At 42.4% G+C, this 20,520-nt stretch overlaps 1 protein-coding gene across 5 annotated transcripts in view; it reads right to left on the bottom strand.

Moving 5' to 3' along the window:
• ATP11A (ATPase phospholipid transporting 11A) overlaps positions 1-20,520 on the bottom strand; it is a 144,405-nt gene that overhangs the window by 48,113 nt on the left and 75,772 nt on the right. For all 5 annotated transcript variants that reach the window (XM_059685141.1, XM_059685140.1, XM_059685142.1 and 2 more), the window contains exons 3-9: positions 20,128-20,217; positions 19,193-19,273; positions 15,684-15,791; positions 9,439-9,567; positions 6,675-6,778; positions 6,100-6,150; positions 635-699 (exon numbers count right to left, since the gene is read on the bottom strand). In XM_059685141.1, coding sequence (XP_059541124.1) covers positions 635-699; positions 6,100-6,150; positions 6,675-6,778; positions 9,439-9,567; positions 15,684-15,791; positions 19,193-19,273; positions 20,128-20,217 — 628 coding nt within the window. The remainder of the gene's footprint in view (positions 1-634; positions 700-6,099; positions 6,151-6,674; positions 6,779-9,438; positions 9,568-15,683; positions 15,792-19,192; positions 19,274-20,127; positions 20,218-20,520) is intronic.

The raw sequence follows: 20,520 nt of genomic DNA, 5'->3' as shown, positions 1-20,520 counted from the left end.
AGAACAGTAACACAACTGTATTTACCTTTACATAGTAAGTTACACACAGCTATGGTGAAAATGGAATTTTGGGTAAAAGGAATTATATTTTTTATTTCACTAGGCAAGCTAGCTGTTCATAAACAGAGTCACACAATAGGGCTCTTTAGACTGAAGAAGTACTTTTTTAAAGAAAATTTCCTGCAACAGAGAACAATCTGTATTTTTTATAAAGCTCAGATTTTAATAATTTGGGTTTTCCCACAAAAGGGTACAGCAATTTTAATTAAAAATTTATTTTACTTAAAACATAAAATATAACCCACACAGAAATGGGAGATACTAGTAAAGAAATAAAGTCACTAAAAAAATAGTTACAAAATATACTGTGTGGATTCTTTCATGGATTAACTTTGTTTCTGAGTCAAAATCTGTAGGCACTTAATATATAAGCAATATCCTCCGATGTCACTGCTTTATGGATTGCAGTTATACATCAATACTGCTTTTCTTAGTGATGCAGAATTATTGCTGTCATCAAGTCTAAAGTACTTCAAAGTACAGAAGATGCTTTCATGGTACCACCATTGTAATTACTTAACATACCCTTAATTTTAGAGGCTATGATTAATAATTCATTAATTAAAATATTTACCGAAGATTTTCTCAGTGTTCTTTAGTGTGGCTCCTCTAAGAAGCACGTTTTCCGATCCTAATGGCCTGTAAAGACAAGAATGACCAGAAACAGGGCAATGGAGAAACCATGGTGAGAGGCATGCTACAAGGTGAAAGTCAACTCACTTGCCTAACAGACTTCATTGTAAGAAGAAGTCGTTTAAATGTAGATTTGCTTATATTCGGATGAGAAAAGTCAGCCTGGGTCCATGGAACAGTGTGTGTGACCCCTGCCTGCCGGAGGTTAAGAACCCGCTCTGCTGGAAGAATTTTGCAGAGTTCTAGCTCCGTGGGCACCTGCTCTCCTGGTGCGGCACATGTCAGCAGGCTCCCAGACCTACCGAGCCAGGTCTGAACATTTTAACAACATTCTATTGGCGATCGCTTGTGAGAGTGGTGGGCTGACAAGTGGGGTCCCTGCATCAGTGCCATCAGCAGCACCGGACAACTTGCCTGAAGAGTCACCTTGACAGACTAAATCAAACTAGCTCCTAACAAGTATCAGGTTTCAGGACCCCTGGACGGGAGGACCCCCAAATGTTCTGGGAAAGTGAAAGGGTGGTGCCTCTGAGTCATGTGGCATCAAGCCACTTCTAGCACGTCCTGTGTCTATCACTCAGTGTGTCTCATGGAATACAATCACACTTTAAAGGTGAGGGCTGGTGCCCATCAGTAAATGAATAGATTAAAAAGCTGTAGGACATTTACATTATGGAATACTATGCAGCTGTAAAAAAGAGGGATCTCTTAGCCTTTGGGACAGCATGGATGGATCTGGAAAATATTATGCCAAGTAAATAAGCCAATCTGAGAAAGATAAATATCACATGATCTCACTTATTTGTGGAATCTAATGAACACAATGAATTGACCGACAAAGTAAGACCTGAAGCAGGGAGGCATGGAACAGACTGACACACCTCGATGTGGGGCTGGGGGGACGAGAAGAGATAAACCAAAGAACTTACATATTTATAGGCATAGCCCATGGATATGAGCAATAGGGTAGTGAAGACCTGGGGGGGGGGTGGTAAGGACTAGGAGGAGAGGGGTAAAGGGGGAGGATGGGATATATCTGTAATACTATCAACAATAAAAATATATTAAAAAAATAAATAAAGGCAAAGGCTGGGATACTCTGCGTGCCTTTATGAACACTGGCTGTCAAGTCCACAAAGCCCTCTACATGCAGGCGGCTGTAAATCTGGAACAATCCATGCATTTGCTACTTTGGGGAGAAACGGGCAACAACCAAGGAACTTAAAAAGCGCGCATTAAGAACAAGCACTGCCCTACACTCAGCACTCAACAGGGAGCGACGGACAGCATCTCTGCCTCCCGGAGGTTCACATTCGAGCAGCTCCCCTTGTTGGTGGAGTAATCGTTTCTTCTCATTTCCCAAGAGGAAAAGGGAAGCATGAAGCAGAATTCAACTTTGCACAGTTTGCTATTGTCAGCATTCTCATCATTTTCTTTGGAAGGGAAAGAGTTGAAAGCATTTGCTGAAGTTTGCTTTTTACTCCATCAGTGTCTTTAATTTCCTTTAAGCATGGAATGTTGAGAACCTGGTGAATGCTATACACCTCAAATGTGTGCAGTGTATTTAGCTGATACAGCTCAGGACTGTGTCCAGCTGAAGACGAGAAAGAGGGGGCTGCTGAGAGGGAAGAGTTGGCTGGGACACACTTGACCTGACGTGTCTGCCCAGGGCTGCCCAAGGGTCTCAGACACTCGCCCCTCAGCCTGGCAGCCACCTTGAGAGCCTCCAGGGCCATGGACTTGCTGCGGTCTGGCTGTGTTAGAAGCACTGTCGACCTCTGTGATCTACACTAACAATAATTCACGTGGAGCGTGCTCATGAAAACAAATGGCCCCTTTAAAAAGTGGCTCTGGGAAGTCTAAAAATAATTTACTTTAAAAAGTACTTTACTTCCAGTTTGGACAGGAGGATGAAGAAATATTACCCTGAGTGGATTAAGAATTTAGATATATAATTCATAACTGTCCACACCACAAACTTATAAACATCTTTAAGTATCCAAATATTAAAAGTCTGCTGAATAGTATAATGCATAAAAAGCTAAACTAGAATTGCTACCAAAATACAAAATGGATTAGTAATTATCTTCCCAAGATGCTCAGCATTAAACTTCGTCTTAACAGAAAGCATGAAAAGCCTGCAGTGTTTACTTTGTCGGATTCATCACATCAGCAATATGAATAAATAGTAATCTATTACTTGTTCAAACACTAATTCTCACAAGACACAGAAATACAGGTCATTTTTTCAAACTAACTAGGAATTAGCTGTACACTAGTATCTATTTAGGAAAGACCGTGGCAATGCCTCCATCAATTCTGAAAACTGCCCTAGCCAGTTTGGCTCAGTGGGAAGAGCGTCTGCCTGTGGACTGAGGGGTCCCAGATTCGATTCCGGTCGGGGGCACATGCCTGGGTTGCGGGTTCAATCCCCAGTGTGGGAGTTGCAGGAGGCAGCCAATCAATGATTCTCACTCATCATCGATGTTTTTCTCTCTCTCTCTCTCTCCTTCTCCATTCCTCTCTGAGGTCAATAAAAATATATTTTTAAAAAAATTCTGAAAGCTACAAACTAACCAGCAGATAAATAATGGTGAAAACATGCTAAGATGTGCATAAATTGTTTCCTTTAAACAAATAGTTTCAGGAGCTTATAAGGAGATAAGCACCAACGAATTATATTTCAGTAACTTACTATTTTGTGGCAGTTTCCCATTGAGTTTATTTCTACTCATGAGCAACTTTTTTAAAAAAAATACACAAAGTGCCCTGACCAGTTTGGCTCAGCGGATAGAGCGTCGGCCTAAAGACTGAAGGGTCCCAGGTTCGATTCTGGTCAAGGGCATGTACCTTGGTTGTGGGCACATCCCCAGTGGGGAGTGTGCAGGAGGCAGATGATCAATGTTTCTCTCTCATCGATGTTTCTAACTCTCTATTCCTCTTCCTTCCTCTCTGTAAAAAAATCAATAAAATAAAAAAAAATACACGAAGTACTATCAGGATATTGGCAACTTGGAGACTGCTTAAATCAGGGGGTGGAGGGGGGGAGAATAATTTCTCTAACAGGTGAGATTTATAAAAAAGGTCAACTCCTAAACCCACTTAAAGTCAATTTCCTAAACTGTAGATCTTGAATACCTTAGCACCAATGAACTGCCAGGATCCTGAAACAATGTCCAGATAAAACATCCACAGGCCTGAGGAAGCAGACACAATACAGACCCAGAGAGATGTGGGCTGGATGTTAACATCACACTGGTCCCGACCACAGGTGGTGAGCACACCCACCTGTGACCTACACTGGCCTCAGCAATGCCCGGCCAACAGGTGGATGTGAGCCTGAGACAGGCCCTTGTGAGGCACATCCCCTTAAGTCAGCGGTTCTCAACCTGTGGGTTGCGACCCCTTTGGGGTCGAACGACCCTTTCACAGGGGTCGCCTAAGACCATCGGAAAACACATATATAATTACATATTGTTTTTGTGATTACTCACTATGCTTTAATTATGTTCAATTTGTAACAATGAAAATACATCCTGCATATCAGATATTTACATTATGATTCATAACAGTAGCAAAATTACAGTTATGAAGTAGCAACGAAAATAATTTTATGGTTGGGGGGTCACCATAAAATTGGCGGAACTGTATTAAAAGGCTGCGGCATTAGGAAGGTTGAGAACCACTGCCTTAAGTCTAGGTGAAATCCAGAGCCAAAACCATACCCCAGTAATGATTATGGGTAGATTCATACATTCCAATAAAAGGGCTTCCAAGCCAGAAATCTTTCAACTTCACAATTGACGATATACTTGTGTATAAATTCTGAAAAGTAATTTCTTTTTTAAAAAATTGATTTCAGAGAGGAGAGGGGGAAAGAGAGATACAAACATCAATGATGAGAGAGAATCATTGATTGGCTGCCCCCTGCATGTTCCACATTGGGGATCGAGCTGTGACCTCCTGGTTCATAGGTCGACAGTCAACCACTGAGCCATGTTGGCTGGGCTGAAAAGGAATTTCTTTTTTTTTTTTAATTTTTATTATTTTCTTAAATCCTCACCCGAGGATATTTTTCCATTGATTTTTAGAGAGAGTGGAAGAGAGAGGGAAAGAGAAACATTGATGTGAGAGAAACACAATGATTGGTTGTCTCCAGCAGGAGCCCTGACCAACGCCCAGGCTGGGGAGGAGCTTGCAACTGCAGTACATGCCCTTGACCAAATCAAACAGCCACCCTTGGTCTGCAGCCGCAGCTCTGAGCCAAACTGGCTAGGGCTGAAAAGGAATTTCTAATGGGGGAAACAGCACTCTCTCCTCTGCCTGGGGACTGTTAGATGGGCTCCTGACCCTTCCGGGCTGTGAGACCCTCAGCAGAGTCTTGTGAGAGAACATTTGCCATGAGCGTCGTTCATTTGTTCACACATATAGCTGTATACCCAAGAGAAATCTGAAAACACTAGAACAGGGGTGGGCAACCCCTGGCACGCATGCCAAACATGGCACGCCAGTAACTTTTGCTGGCATGCGAAACCCTCTCTTATAATCTTCCATTTACAATTTTTTTTCTTAATATGACTTTTTTATTTTTCACATAAATTCAGTGTAGGTGCATCTTAGATAAATAATTTTACATAATAAGTTATCTTAAAGACCATAGACATGGATTGACGAGAGGGGAAGAGCAATTTCAATAGTGTCGAAAATGAACTATTGAGGCCTTGGAATGCCATTCCAGAAAATTTTTCCTATTTAAAAAACTTTGCAACAGCATTACTCTCCATGTTTTCATCCACATACGCTTGTGAATCTTTGTTCTCAGTGATGAATTTTGTTAAGTCTCATAATAGGAGTAGCCTGACAGGTGAAAGTAGTAGTTCATGCATATCTCTGAAGGTCACAATATAAACCTGATGTAAAATCTCTGTCATCAGTGATGCAGCAGCAAAAGTCCCACTGATAATATCAAACAGAGTCATAAAGTTTTCTGTCGGACTATCAGTGTACATGTATACATTAAAAAATAAATGCATTTTTCATCATCATATACTGTGTTTTTGTTGCTCGGATGAATTTTATTATTTCTTCAAGGTTCTTCACATACGTACACCTTAAGAGATATCAAGTAGGCGTAACATGTTCTCAAAAAATTAGGGTTGGCCCGCAGAAGAATTCTGAGTCAGAGATTTTGCTGGTTTTGGTACGCACTCACAGAAAGGTTGCCCACCCCTGCACTAGAACCTAGACTTCTGGAAACACCTAATTCTACTTTCAAAACCCCATAGAACAACAACACTAAAGAACTCTTATCAGTAAAAAAAAAAAAAAAAAAAAAAATGCACTTATAATTTAAAAGTAAAGAGAAGAAAGTCTCCAAATCTATTTAAGAGAAGCACATCGCCTCACCTCACCACGGGGTCATTCTGATCATTGTAAACATTTATTCGGCCCACAAACCTGGCAACAGAAAAGTCAGGTTAGTGGCATAGCAGCAACACGGGGGTGGGGGACCCTGCAGGGAAGAGGCAGACTGGAAGTGCCCTGGCTTACACACCTGCCTTCCTGTTTCTACAAAAGGAGGGATGTGCGCTCACTACCTGGGATTCTTTACCCAAAAGCACATCTGTGTGTAGCTAAACCACTCTACCTCCCCCCTCTCTCTTAGTTTACTTTCTGTTCTTATTAACCCAGGACTTAAATGATTTTCCTTAAGATCACTTCCTCAAAGTAGAAAAAAATTATTTTTTCTGCAACAAATTTAGTTTCATTAAGCCACTTCTAATGTTTGCATAAGTAGCTATAGATTTAAATGTTGTCGGACTCTGAAAATATGTAAGTAATCTATTTTTAACTCAATCTTAACTTTAAAGCAGTGATTGACATTCTCTTTCCAAGCCCCCAGGCCAGTAGACTATTTGGGGTGGAGAGCAAGAACAGCATTTAGGCAATAAAGAGATACTCGTGGGGAGCACAGATCTTACCTGTAGAGGTCGGGCTGGGGCTGCTCGCACTCAATGGTAGCGTGGAGGCCATCTATCTCTTCTTCTGTTTGAAATCCCTTTGTGTCTTGAACTGCATAATGTGTCTGCAGATTGACAAGAAATGTGAATTCACAACAAAATGAACAACACAAACCTGGCGGCCAATGCCTCCAATTCCAGGGCAGCATTGACGACCAATTTTTTGTGCATATAAATAAGACTGATGACAACGCCTGGCTAGCATATGAGAGAAGTATAATAAAGAGTTTGAAAACATTAAAAGTTATAGATTTATAGATTACTGCTGTTTTTCTTATATCTATTAGGTGCTAGAAAGTTCTTCCATTCTTACCCAGTTTCCTCAACTTAAAACTAATAGCAGTGTTGGGAATTCTTCTTCAAAATTAGACACCTCGATTTATCTGTCATGGTGGTGACTATCAATTAGGAAACAAATTTAAGAGTTAAAATATTCCTTTTTGTTTATATAACATCCTATTGATTATAGCAGGGGTGGGGAAGCTTTTTTCTGCCAAGGGCCATTTGAATATTTATAACAACGTTCACTTAATATAAATTTATGTTGCTATGAAAAAAGCTCCTAGATTTATGGCATTTCGAGCCCCGCCTGGGGTTGCCTAGGCAGGGCCAGACCAAATGATTTCACAGGCCTCATGTGGCCCGCGGGAGACGTTCCCCACCCCCGGTTTACAGAGAGCTGTCATCAGCATCAGGAACTGCCCTCGCCTGACACAGGGGAATGTAAGCTTTCTGCATAGCTACTCACTTGGCTCCTCGAACCTGAATGTTCATCAGAATCTCCACAGAGGGCTTGTAAGGCACTGACTCCTGGACCCCACCAGGGATCATGTTAGAAATGCAATTCTCAGGCCCCACCCCAGCTTCCTGATGCCGAGGGTCTGGAGTGGGGCCCGAGGCCTGCATTTCTAACATGATCCTACATGATGCCTAAGCTGCTGGGCTGGGCCCCCGTTAGACCATGGGGCCAGATGGTATTAGTAAGCAGGGACAGACAGGTGGGCTCGCCTTGGATGGAGAGAGGAAAGAAACACTCGTGCATGAGGGCCTGGTGAAGGAGAACACACCGCTACATCTCCTCTTATCTGTCTCTCTAATGATCAAGTGTTAGACACATAAAATGCTCAATAAATCAAAACTAACAGGAGATATGATCACGGCAACCGCAGCAGGATTTGTAACATTTCAGGGCATTTATTGTGTATCAAACACTTCGGGAAAATTTCTAGTTATGTCTCACAGGCGCCCCTAGAAGACAGGTTTGTCCCTGTTTTGTGGATGGGGAAACTCCAGAGAGGCCAGGTGTCTGCCACGGTCATGAGTCATGAATGTGACCAGCGCAGGAGTCCCACTCCCCAATCTCCTCTTAAGCAAAGGGCTCAGATCTAGCCAGCCACCCAAGCCAAAGCCAATGCACAGAAATGACGCCGGAGGGCACGCATTCAAGATAGTGAGCACACCACGCCAAAGGTCAAAGTAAAATGTGGACTCGAATATCAGCAGTTCTGGACGGCTGTGACATTTTACCTGAGAAGAGTGATACACCTGGAGCCCTGCAGCATCTGTTCACGGCGGTGCTGAGACCTCTGTGAGCAGCCACATCCCTCCCGGGCGAGGGGTGGAGCGGGCAGCCCACTGCCCACAGTGAGGGTGTGGGTGGCTCACTTGTTTTGTTTATTTATTACAGTGTATTCATCCAGCACTTAGTTATTAGAGAGGAAGACACGAGGAGAGTTAGAGGTGTGTCCTGTCAGAAAGGACCGGCACATAAACTCCACACGCTCCAGAGACAGGTGGCAGGTTACAATAAACACCTGAAACCCAACCCCAGGGATTTCCATTCCCAGAATCACTGTTGCTCACAACGGCTTGTGCCAGAATGTCAACTCCGTTGGGATGTGCTACATAGAAAATGTGAAAGTAAATGCCGAGAAACCCCACAGGGCTTTGTACAACGATACCATGAATAATCCTTAAAAGATTAGCATATTCTTTAGGGTTTTGCAAAAAAAAAAATTCTCTTTCTCATCCTAGAAATTGCCTATATTCATAGGTATCGTTTAAGTATTGTGTTAGAGTTGCAATTTTGTGACCTAATGCCTTGATTCTGTTGAGATATACTCACTCTTATAAACTCCTTGGAAGCTTCCAGATTTTTTAAATAATGAAAACCTTAAAATTAATAGTGATATGTTCTATTCTCTCGTGATTGTTAATTAAAATTTGTAGCATCAGCTACCGGTACAGAATTCCATACTGAATGTAAGAAATTAATTATAACCTCAGATATTTATTAAAATATTTTAACAAAAAGACACTCATTGGAGTAACCGTGAGTGTGGCAAAAATCTAGACTCGTGTGGGACTTTTCACTTAATTCCAGGGTAGTAAAGACACTAATTCTGACTGGTGAAATGAAAACTTTCAAAATTTCAGCAATCAATTCATTACATCCTTTGGTGCCTCTGCTAAAGGACACAACTACATAAATAACATGAAGTTATTTCTGTTAGCTCAATGGTTGGATGTTATGAATACCAAGGGTGGAAAGAAAAAAGTAGAAAACAGAAAGAAACAAAAGTCAAAAAACAATCTGGCCAGCACAAGTCCCTGGGTTTCCACTGAAAGCTGGATTTCCAAACATGATGTAGTTTCTAGCCCCGCAAGCACAGCTGGGGAAGGAAGGGGAGGCGCTGCACGGGATCTCCAACAAAAGGCACGTTACTTTGTGACTCGACTCTCCATCTAAGCTGGTGGTTGTCACGTGGCAGGTCCCGTCTCCCCGGCTGCTGGAGAGGAAGATCAAGTCACAGGGGAAGGACTCATCCTCCTTGACCATGACGATGTCCCCGACCTGCAGGACAGACAGACAGACAGTGCCATCAAATGAACCCTGCCACTGTGCAGCAATATTTCCTTTTTCCTAATGTACCAGTCGATACTCACAGATACCATTATGGTGTTTGTTTACAGGAGGATATATGGATGCTAATGTGACTCTAGAGAAAGATCATTTCCCAGGCATTTTGCCCAAACAGAGGACAGACCAGGTGAGGTTTCAATGTACCAATTTTAGATCTGAGAAGCATCAAAGTGCATTACAATTGAGTATTTTGCAATGGAAACACAAACATCCATAACAGGATTACCCTTGATTCAGCCCAAAAGGATGAGTTCTAGTGTTTCATTAATGGGTCCAAGTGGGAATTATCCTTGGAGGAAGGCGCTGACTTAAAACCATGTGTCCCATAAACCAGGTAGGAGAGTTCTAAACGCTGGCTGAACAACAGAACCAAGACACTGTCCAGATCGCTCAAGAGGGACTAAGAAGAGTGCAGAAGTGGCAATCACCTTAAAAAAACCAGAGCAAAAAAGAGCCACAGAACGTCTGTCATACGGATTTTTAAATAAGATGAAACATCCCACTTTTTGTGTCATCACCAACCAAGACATCTAAATGACCTCCCAGAAAGGCCCCTTTTCTCTGATTGTGACTTCAGACTTTGTGTCAGGAAGGCAAATGACCATGAAAATCAGGGCGACTAGCCAGAGGGTTCAAATCCTTCCAAGCGCCTGGATGTTCTTGCTGCCACTGCAGGTGTTTCCAGAATCAGGACATCAGCGTGCTCCTGCCTGCACTGTAAGTGCAGTTCCCTGTCACACTCCATTACTGCCCCAACTGAGTGTCTGAGAACTTCACATTGGAGGGTTATTCCTCAAATAGACCTTTGTGTTCAGTGAAATCCCTATAGAAAATCCAGAAAGATTTTCGTAGACACAGATGGGCTTATGCTAAAAGTTATGTGGAAAGGTGTAGGCCTAGAATAGCTACAACAATCCTGATCAAGAGGAATGAAGGGGGGAGTCACTCTGCCAATGTGAAGCTTTCTATGCAGCTGTAGTAGCCAGGATGTGCCGGTACTGGCAGAGGACTGGCACAAAGAGCAATGAAACAGAACAGAGCACAGTGAGACTGAGCCACACAAAAAGCTTCCGACTAACTTCGACAAAAGTACAAAAACAATTCAATGGAGAAGGAACAGCCTTTCCATCAAATGATAGTAGAACAATTGGGCAATGATAGGCAAAAAAAAAAAAAAAAAAAGGGAACTTTGCCCTAAACCTCACATTTTATGTGAAAATTAATTCCAAATGGAGCATGAATTTAAATGTAAAACATAAAACTGTTAGAAAAAAAGTGCAGAACATCTGTGGGCTCCAAGTTAGGCAAAGAACTCTTAATCGTTTTTAAATAATATATTTTTATTGATTTTTAGAAAGACAGGAAGGGAGAGGGATAGAGAGATAGAAACATTGGTGAGAGAGAAATATTATCTATCAGTTGCCTCCTGCATGCCCTGCACTAGGGATGGAGCAGGCAACCCAGGCATGTGCCCTGATTGGGAATTGAACCAACAACCTCTTGGTTCTTGGGTTGACACTCAACTGCTGAGCAACACCGACCAGGCCAGAGCTCTCAATCTTAACACTAAAAGCATGATCCATAAAAGGTAAAAAAAAAATCAATAAATTGGACTTCATCAAAATTTTATTTTTATTTTTTTTATATATTTTATTGATTTTTTACAGAGAAGAAGGAAGAGGGATAGAGAGTTAGAAACATCGATGAGAGAGAAACATCGATCAGCTGCCTCCTGCACACCCCCTACTGAGGATGTGCCCGCAACCAAGGTACATGCCCTTGACTGGAATCGAACCTGGGACCTTTCAGTCCGCAGGCTGATGCTCTATCCACTGAGCCACACCGGTTGGGGCCTTCATCAAAATTTTAAAACTTTGCTTTGTGAATGCCCCATTAAGGGATTTCTGACAAAGGACTAATATTTAGAATATATAAAGTTTCAAAATTCATCAGTAAAAACTAGAAAATAAGTAAAAGACATAAAGAATTGTTGTTGCTTTTTTCCCACAGAAGAGGATACCCAGATGGCAAATAAGCACATGGGAAGATATTCAACATGGTTAGCCAGTAGGGAGATGCAAATTTAAACCTCACTGAGATATCAGAATGACTAAGCTGAAAAATAGTGCCAACACCAAATGCTGGTGACAATGTGGAGAAACTGGATCTCTCACACATTGCTAATAGGAATGGAAAATTGCCCAGCACTCTGGGAAATTGTTTGGCAATTCCTCTTAAAACTAAAAATGGATTTGCTCTGTGACCCAACAATTCAACTCTTGAGCTGTTATGCCAGAGAAATGGAAATTTTATTCATACCAAAACCTGCATACAAGTATTCATAGCAGCTTTATTCATAATAGCCCCAAACTGGAAAAGATGTACTAGTAACTGTCCTTCAATTGTTGAATTCAAGCAAACTCTGGTCTAACCCACACCATGGTCTCATCAATAAAAGGAAGGAGCTACCGATACAAACAACAAGGGTGAAATCAAGGGAATGAGGCTGAGTGAAAAGAGCCAGTCCCAAAAGGTTTCTGACTGTGCGATTCCATTTATGTAATGACATTCTTGAAATTATAGAGATGGACAAATTAAAGGTTCCTTTTCTAACAGCCTGGTGCAGCCTCTGAGGGCCTGAGCCATTATGGCCAATGAAAGATGATGCCTGAGTCACAAAGGATGCCTGACTGTTCTTCCTAGTCTCACAGTCGACTGAGAATCCTCTGGTTGGCACAGGCTGGACACAGAGCAGACATTCCTCACAGGAGATCAAGGCACTAAAAATTCAATTTTCTGCTGGTGGACACAGCTTAGGTATGTTTTTAAAGAAAGAGATGTTTATTAAAGAGATGTTTACAACAAATTGTCAGTTATAAAAATCGTCACAGGGATCTAAAGTAAACCATAGGGAATACATATATATATAGATAGATAGATACATATATATATAGATAGATATATACATATATATAGATAGATATATACATATATCTATATCTATATCTATATCTATATCTATATCTATATCTATATCTATATATATATATATTATGCAAAGTGTCCCCAAGGGAGTTCGACTGGGAGTTCTATCGCTCACTATGATGTGCACTGACCACCAGGGGGTGGCGCAGAACGAAGACAGGCCCTGGCTGGCAGCTGGTAGCCGGGGAAGGGAGGCCCCGATCGGCCCTGATTGCTGGCCAGGCCCAGGGACCCTACCCATGCACGAATTTCGTGCACCGGGCCTCTAGTAGTCAGTCAATAATATTGTATAGGCTTATTGGGGTGATCAATCTGCAAGCTATATGAATGTCATGCACCTGAAACTAATATTGTATATTAATTGTAATTGAAAAATAGTTTAATAGAAAAAAGTTCAGAAGACTTTGCAAGGGAAATAGAGTTGTTCATGGAAATTGCATTTAGGGCTTGGGTTCTAAAGGAACCTGTTAACACTGTTCCCATGGCTGTGAGGCCCTGCTCCCACACCCTCACCTCTCTGACCCCATGACCACTAGAAAAACATCATCAGTAGAGACTAACTGAATTCAGAATTACTAAAACACATGGACAGTAAAATTTATAAGGCAAAGAAAATACAGCCCTGGCCAGTGTGGCTCGGTTGAGTGTTGTCCCATGTACCAAAAGGTTGCTAGTTCCATTCCCAGTCAGGGCACATGCCCAGGTTGTGGGTTTGACCTTGGTCAGGGTGTGTACAGAAGAAAGCTGATTGATGTTTCTCTCTCACATCAATGTTTCTCTTTCTCTCTCTCCCTCTTCCTTCCTCTCTCTCTCTCAAATCCATAAAAACATATTTTAAAAAATACATACAATAGTGGGTATAATACACATAACAAAGGTGGACCCCATGCCAATGACATGTGAACAGGCCTCCTGATGTGTTCTTGTATCCTGGACTCGGCCCTTTTCCAAACACCACGACCCCCAAGCTGACTGGGCTATCCCCCTTCAGGGCTGTGCCTGTAAGTAGAGGCCCACTTTCCTGTCTCTTTGCATGAAAGCTGGCAACGATCCTTTTCTGCAACTTCCTGAGAACCCCACCACGACTTCTGGCCAGGAAAGCAACCCAGAGAGCCAGTGGAGCTGTCAGGCAAGGAGGGAAGGAGGGTGGAGGAGAGGCCTGGGCGGGGCGACAAGGGCAGGAGAAGGTGACAGGAGGACGGCTGGGCTACACCCTTAGGTTCACAGCTAAACAAGACTCCAGGACAAACTGTAAAAATTATACTAGTACTTACCGTTTGTACACATATAGGTGCTCTAAACAGATGTAAGTTTGAATGCAATCCAAACTTCATTCAAACTTCATTCAAACACACATTTAAAGATAAAAAATTACATGTTACATTAACAATTCATTGGAGAAAATATTAAAATGAAACTTTCAGTGAGGTTTCAGACTCAATTTCTATGATTTCTAACTAGTGAAGATCATAGTCACATGAACTTTGAGATGTTCTAAATCAGATTTTCTAAAAGTGTTTAAAGCTTTCCTTGTCTTAACTGGTTAGTAAGTATGATCCAGCGATTTTCAACTGGTGAGCCGCAAGAATTTTGAAAACATGCAATACCTGTTTTATTTAGTCAGGGGCACTGACCTCTCTTCCCTCAGATTGTCAAATAAAAAATGACAACAGCCAACACAACAATAGCCACCTGGTGAGAATGAATCAAAATTATACCTATACTTTTTGTCAGATCAGCAAAAAATATATTTTTGGTGTGCCACAGAATTTTAGTAATTGAAAAAGGTTGAAAATCACTGGTATCTATAATAATAAAAGGATAATATGCTAATTAGACTGGACGTCTTCTAGACGTCATTCCGAATGTCCTTCCTGACGAAGCTGGGGCCAAAGGGAAGACAGCCTGGGTCCTGGATGCCTGCCGGTAGCCGGAGGAGGGAAGCCGGTGCCAGCAGCCGGGGGAAGGAAGACCCACTCTTATTGGGCCCCTAGTAATCTCATAAACTTCAAATAACCCTGTTGGGGCTACTGACAGTGGGAGAGGTTGTTAGGGGTTGGGGATGGAGGACAAGGTGTATACTGGAAATTTCTGTATCTTCTGTTCAATTTTGCTGTGAACCTAGTGAAGTTCATGTTAATAAGAATTTGCCTTGTTCTAAAACAGGTTTTCTAAGAGTGTTTAGGGCTTTCCTTATCTTGACTGGTTAGTGAGTATGATCCTGCTCTAAAAGTTGTTTATTAAAACTTTAAAAACAGCCCTAACCAGTTTGGCTCAGTGGATAGAGCGTCGGCCTGTGGACTCAAGGGTCCTAGGTTTGATTCCGGTCAAGGGCATGTACCTTGGTTGTGGGCACATAACCAGTAGGGAGTGTGCAGGAGGCAGCTGATTGATGTTTCTCTCTCATCGATGTTTCTAACTCTCTATCCCTCTCCCTTCCTCTCTGTAAAAAATCAGTAAAATATATATTTTAAAAAAAACCTTTAAAAACAAATAAATTAGTTTAAAAAAAAAGTAGTGTTAGGAGTTTGCTTGAAATATTAGGGGAAGAGGTTGGGCCTATCCTATATAATAAAAGCCTAATATGCTAAGTGTCTGGTCGTCCAGTCAACCAATCAAAGCGTAATATGCTAATGAAATACGCTAAGGCCGTTCAACTGCTCACTATGACATGCACTGACCACCAGGGGGCAGGCGCTCCAACCAGTAGGTGAGCTTGCTGCTGGGGTCTGGCCGATTGGGACTGAACAAGACGGGCTGGACACGCCCTGGAGCCTTCCTGTGGTCCCTCCCTGGCTGGCCAACCTCCTGTGTCCCTCCCCGGCCCTGATCGTGCACCGGTGGGGTTCCTCGGCCTGGCCTGCACCCTCTCGCAATCCCCCTCGGGGGATGTCAGAGAGCCAGTTTCAGCCTGATCCCACAAGCCTGGCCGAGGGACCCCAATGGTGCACAAATTCGTGCACTGGGCCTCTAGTACCTAATAAAAACACCTGTTACACTCTTATTGTTATTTTAAGTTGTTACTGCCTTTACTCCAGTTAAGGGTGTCAATTATTACTTACTCTCAGCTTTCGGCTCTGCTTCCGAACCAGCTTGCCATGCTGGATGAAATGAACAGGGCACTGGTTCATGGCATTATCTGCTTTATGGCGAAGCCAGTCTTCATAGCCCTGAAAAAAAAGAGAGAAAATTCCATGTGACAAGTGAGAGAAACATGGAGGATCTCTCAGCTCTGGGCCAATCCTTTTGGACTTCGTTGCGATGGGCCATGACAGTGAGTACAGTACAGCCAGCCTTGGCCCACTGCACAAGTGAGGTGGCCAGGAGCCCTGGGGCCCTCGAGCTTCCAGCTGTGTCCATGAGAAGGACAAATGTGGCCTCAGAACCACCAGAAATCACCTTTTATTTTCCTTGACCTCACATCCAACACAGCCATTGGCAAATCCTGGCATTTCCCCCTCAAATGGATCCTAAATCTTCCACTTCTTCATGTCCTCTGGCCATCGTGCTGGTCAAGGTCCCAGCCTTCTTGGACCCTAGAAGAAGGGCCCTCCCAAACTGAACAGGGACATGACTGGCCCTGTCACTGCTGGGAGCCCCAGCTCTACACCATCTAATGGGGCTTTCCCAAACTTTCTCCCATCTAGACATGTGTGGAATGGCCATTCTCGAGTCCCCTGTGGTGACACACCAGATGGCTCAAGCCAGGGCCTGCTCACGGCCTGAGATCTGGGGCAGAGTCTTCTGGTTCCCCTTCTACTGCACTCGCCTGGTTCCTAGTCCAAGTGTATGTATCAGGGAAGCCCCCGCCACTGACACTGTGATGCCCTAGAGTGCACATGTGGGCTTATTGTACACATGCATGTGCATGTGTGTGTGCACAGGTGCACGTACACATGGCTTCTTGGTGTCTGTCTCCCTCACTGGAATGTCTTTTGTTCAGGAATATCAGCTCTAGGGCCTACAAAAAGACTCACTACATGAAAGCAGCTCAATCAATATCTGTAGAATAAATGAATATGTATAATACATAAAATTAGAAAAAAAAAATATTTTTAACTATATGCCTGGATCATGCTACACCCAGGGTCTTCTGCCTGATTTGCTACTCTCCACTCTGCCACTCAGGGCAGGAGAATGCATTTTTTTAAATAAAATCAAGACATAAATAAAATAAAAATAACTTCCCCAAATTAGTTTTTACCGTTTATATTACAAAAGTATTATGCAGTTTGAGGACAAAAATAAGAAATACGTACATAAATCACTCCTCAAAAAAAAAAACCCTAAAAATGTCCTATTCCTATCACTCCACAAAAACTATTAATACATAAATTATTACTGCCGGGAGCCGGTCCATGCTTGCTGTTTCAAGGGACCTGGCATATATGGCATACTGTTCTTAATATGTTTGCTCACCTTCTTGGCACTATGTGTTTTAACCAAGGTCTCTGAGAAAGGTTGTTTCCCCAGGTAGGGATTTTCCCCTGAAGTTAGGGAGGGAATAAAACCCCTTAACTAAGTGCCAGGCGGGTAATTAATCACTTTAACTACAAACAATCATGCTTAAGCTGCATAATCTTTACTCCCTGGAATGGAGATAAGAAACGCCCTAACCTTTGTAATAGAGATTGATAGGATTGAATCAACTGGTATAAATACAGTTGTAACAAGACAGAAACACACAGAACTCAGAACAAGACAGCAAGAGACAGAACTCAGACAGGGCTTGGAAGACAGGACCAAGAGAGACAGAGCCTAGGCACAGAACCTACACAGAACGTTCTCTAGAGACAGAAGAACTTCGCTGGAGAGAGCATGCCGGAGGATCCTGGACAGGGACTGGCCTCGGAGCCTGGAGGCGGAGCCTGGCGAGAGAGCATGGCAGGGGATCCTGGACTGAACCTGACTGCGGAGTTTGGCAGGAGCGCCTGACTAGAACCTGGTGACTGGACCTGCCTGGAGAACCTGGACAGAACCTGGCTGGAGATCCTAAGCAGAACCTCTCTGGAGATCGAGACCAGAACTTGGCTGGAGATCCTGGCTAGGCTGCTGATCAACTGAACGCTGTCTCTGTGTCATTCCTTCTTTGCCGACTCCGTCCACACCTTTGGGGACCCCTGGACCTGCTGGGGTCGGACCCCAGCATATTACTACATCAATATAATTATATATAAATACTAGAGGCCCAATGCATGAAATTCATGCGAAAGGCTCGGCCCTCGCAGCCGTGGCGGCTGCCTTGGCCCTCACAGCCCCACCTTCCTCCAGCTGTCTGGTCTAATTAGCATATTACGCTTTTATTATTATAGATAATTCTAGCCTAAGGGGGTACAGTTTTTTAAAATTAGAATCATACTGCACTTACTATACTACTTTGTACCCTCGATATATCATGGGCATTTTCCCATGGCAACCTGAATTATAGTTATACATATAATTCTGATAAACATCTTTACAATTGTATTTTTGTGCATATCCATTACATTATATATTCTTAGTACAGATTCCTAAAAAGAAAATGTCTGAGTCAAAAGACAAATAAGACTTTTAGGCTTTTAATATGAACTGAACAAAAGTCCTCAAGAAACTTGGCACCAATTATATTTCCAACACCTGAACTTAAATATTCTACCTTGAAGAGGCTATGTCAGCATACCCACGCATATATGCATTTTATTGATTGTAACAAACATTGGAAGCTACTAATACCAGCTATTCCTATGTCAACTCAGACACCAGCTCAAGCATTGACAAAGCAGCCTGACCTAATTCTCCTAACTAACAACTCTGCTAAATTCTTTTGTTCTTAAATAGGCACAATTTCAAATTCTTTCCCCAGTAGAAGAAAACACACACTTTCCAACCAAGAGTTTGGTGTTTTCTGGATTAACATGCCTTCTGGGTTGGGTTTCACTGAATGTGGAAAGTGCGTTTAAGGATGATGAATTACTTCTTCTCTGTACTATTTCCCAGCACATGAAAGGGAAACCAGGCACCCAAAGAGCTGTCTACATCTCCAGATGTGGCTACACATCTGTACCCATGAGCTGTCATGTGGTGGAAATTCTCTGGAACTAGATAGTGGTGATGGTTGCCACACTGGCTAAATGGATAATGGAAATAACTGAGATGCATTCTTTTTACTGTTAGTCACTGGCTTTATTCATCAGGACCAGAAAGAACAATTCGATCCACACTGAGTAAGTCGGGAGTTAGCATGCTCGAGGATAAAGCCACACCCGACTTTCTGTAGGGAGCAGATGTTTGCAGTTAAGACCATCAAGAAAACAGCCACGTTAAGCAATCATCTAAAATCAGACACCATCCCTGGCTGATTCAGTGTGAAACTATAGTTTCTTCCTAAAACTCACAGGGCACCAAATTAGCAATTAAGTTATAGAATCTCTCTCCTACACAAGCATCAATCTGAAACAGTTATAAAAACACATTTTTAAAACGTAGTTAAGCTTTTCTATGAACTAGCTAAATTGAACCGTATTGCTTTGGATAACAGGTGACAACACACAACAAAGATAACGACCTTCTCCCTCTGCCTGTGAAGTCTTACCTGTTTGATAGCTGTGACCGTGATGACAAAGAACAGCGGCAGTCCACTCGTTACTGGACTTGTGGGTGTATCAATAATCAACTGCAAGTAAAAGGGAATTGTAGAGCCCTTGTCAGAAACACGCATCGGTGACTTTAAACAGACTGGCTGGCTCTCTCACATGGCCACCCGACATTTGCTTTTACTTATTTTAAATTGCTTTACGGTTACCCGACTTCCTCCCACCACTAGAGCTAAGTTAGCTAAGAAGCAAATCATCCTATTTTACTATAAAACTGAGGGCAATTCTTTTTAACTAAGGGAAATGCTTAAGAAAACCATGTTAGCGGTGGCAAAGACACAGTCTGATACCAGTGTACATTTTATGTTAATTTACTACTCTGCTTCTGGCGCCACACTTTAATTATGTTATATGGATAACTTAATGTGGGGGAAGTTTTAAAAGTCCTTCAATTGTATTTTGCATACTAGTAATTGAGAAAAACTGGATTGCTGTTCTTAAAACACATCTGACGATTTGTTTCCTAATTCATAGCTCATTGTGATTTTCACACTCCTTTCTCCCAGCTCCCCCCCCCCCCCACCCACCTCTCTCTTTAATGCTTTCTTTGGAGAATCTATGTATACTTAGAAGAGGGTAAGGTCACATGCTTAGCTGAGCTGGTGAATTTCTCCTAAAGATTAGGAAGCGCCTGATCTCCCCTCCAGTGCTGGACGGTGGCCAGAACCAACTCAAATGCAGAATGCCCATGTATGTTTTAGCACCTAGGTCCCTGAACCAATACACTTGTCCCTGAAGAAAATAAAGGAAAAAACTGTAGATAAGTGGCACCAAGTTCTTGCTCCTTCTTATTAACAAACCACAGTTAATCACCTGAGAATAAAAGATCGCTCATTTAGATTTGAGGAGATAGAGAAACGGTCACTGGCCTTACCTGGACCAGAAATATGATAAGAAAATAAAAGTTGGCAATTCTTCTGAATTGTTCAAACAAGTTCTTGGGTATGAAGTTCCAAAATGTGTACTGTAGAAAAGAAAAACAAAAAGGTGTCATTCTGGTCACCTTTTACTTTTTTGTGTTATTTACTCTACTACATCATAAGTAGCACTGGATCTCAATGTACAAAATGGCTAGTTTACTTTTTAACTTTTGTAATATCTTTCTATTGATTTCAGAGAGGGAGGGAGAGGGAGAGAGTGAGATAGAAACATCAATGATGAGAGTCATTGATCAGCTGCCTCCTCCACGTCCCCAACTGGGGATCAAGCCCACAACCCAGGCATGTGCCTTGGACTGGGAACTGAACTGTGACCTCCTGGTTCATAG

Source organism: Myotis daubentonii, chromosome 2 (genome assembly GCF_963259705.1).
Source record: "Myotis daubentonii chromosome 2, mMyoDau2.1, whole genome shotgun sequence".
NCBI classification, from domain to species: Eukaryota; Metazoa; Chordata; class Mammalia; order Chiroptera; family Vespertilionidae; genus Myotis; species Myotis daubentonii.
Note: the sequence above shows the minus strand (reverse complement) of the source record. Positions and strands in the feature narration are given on the sequence as shown.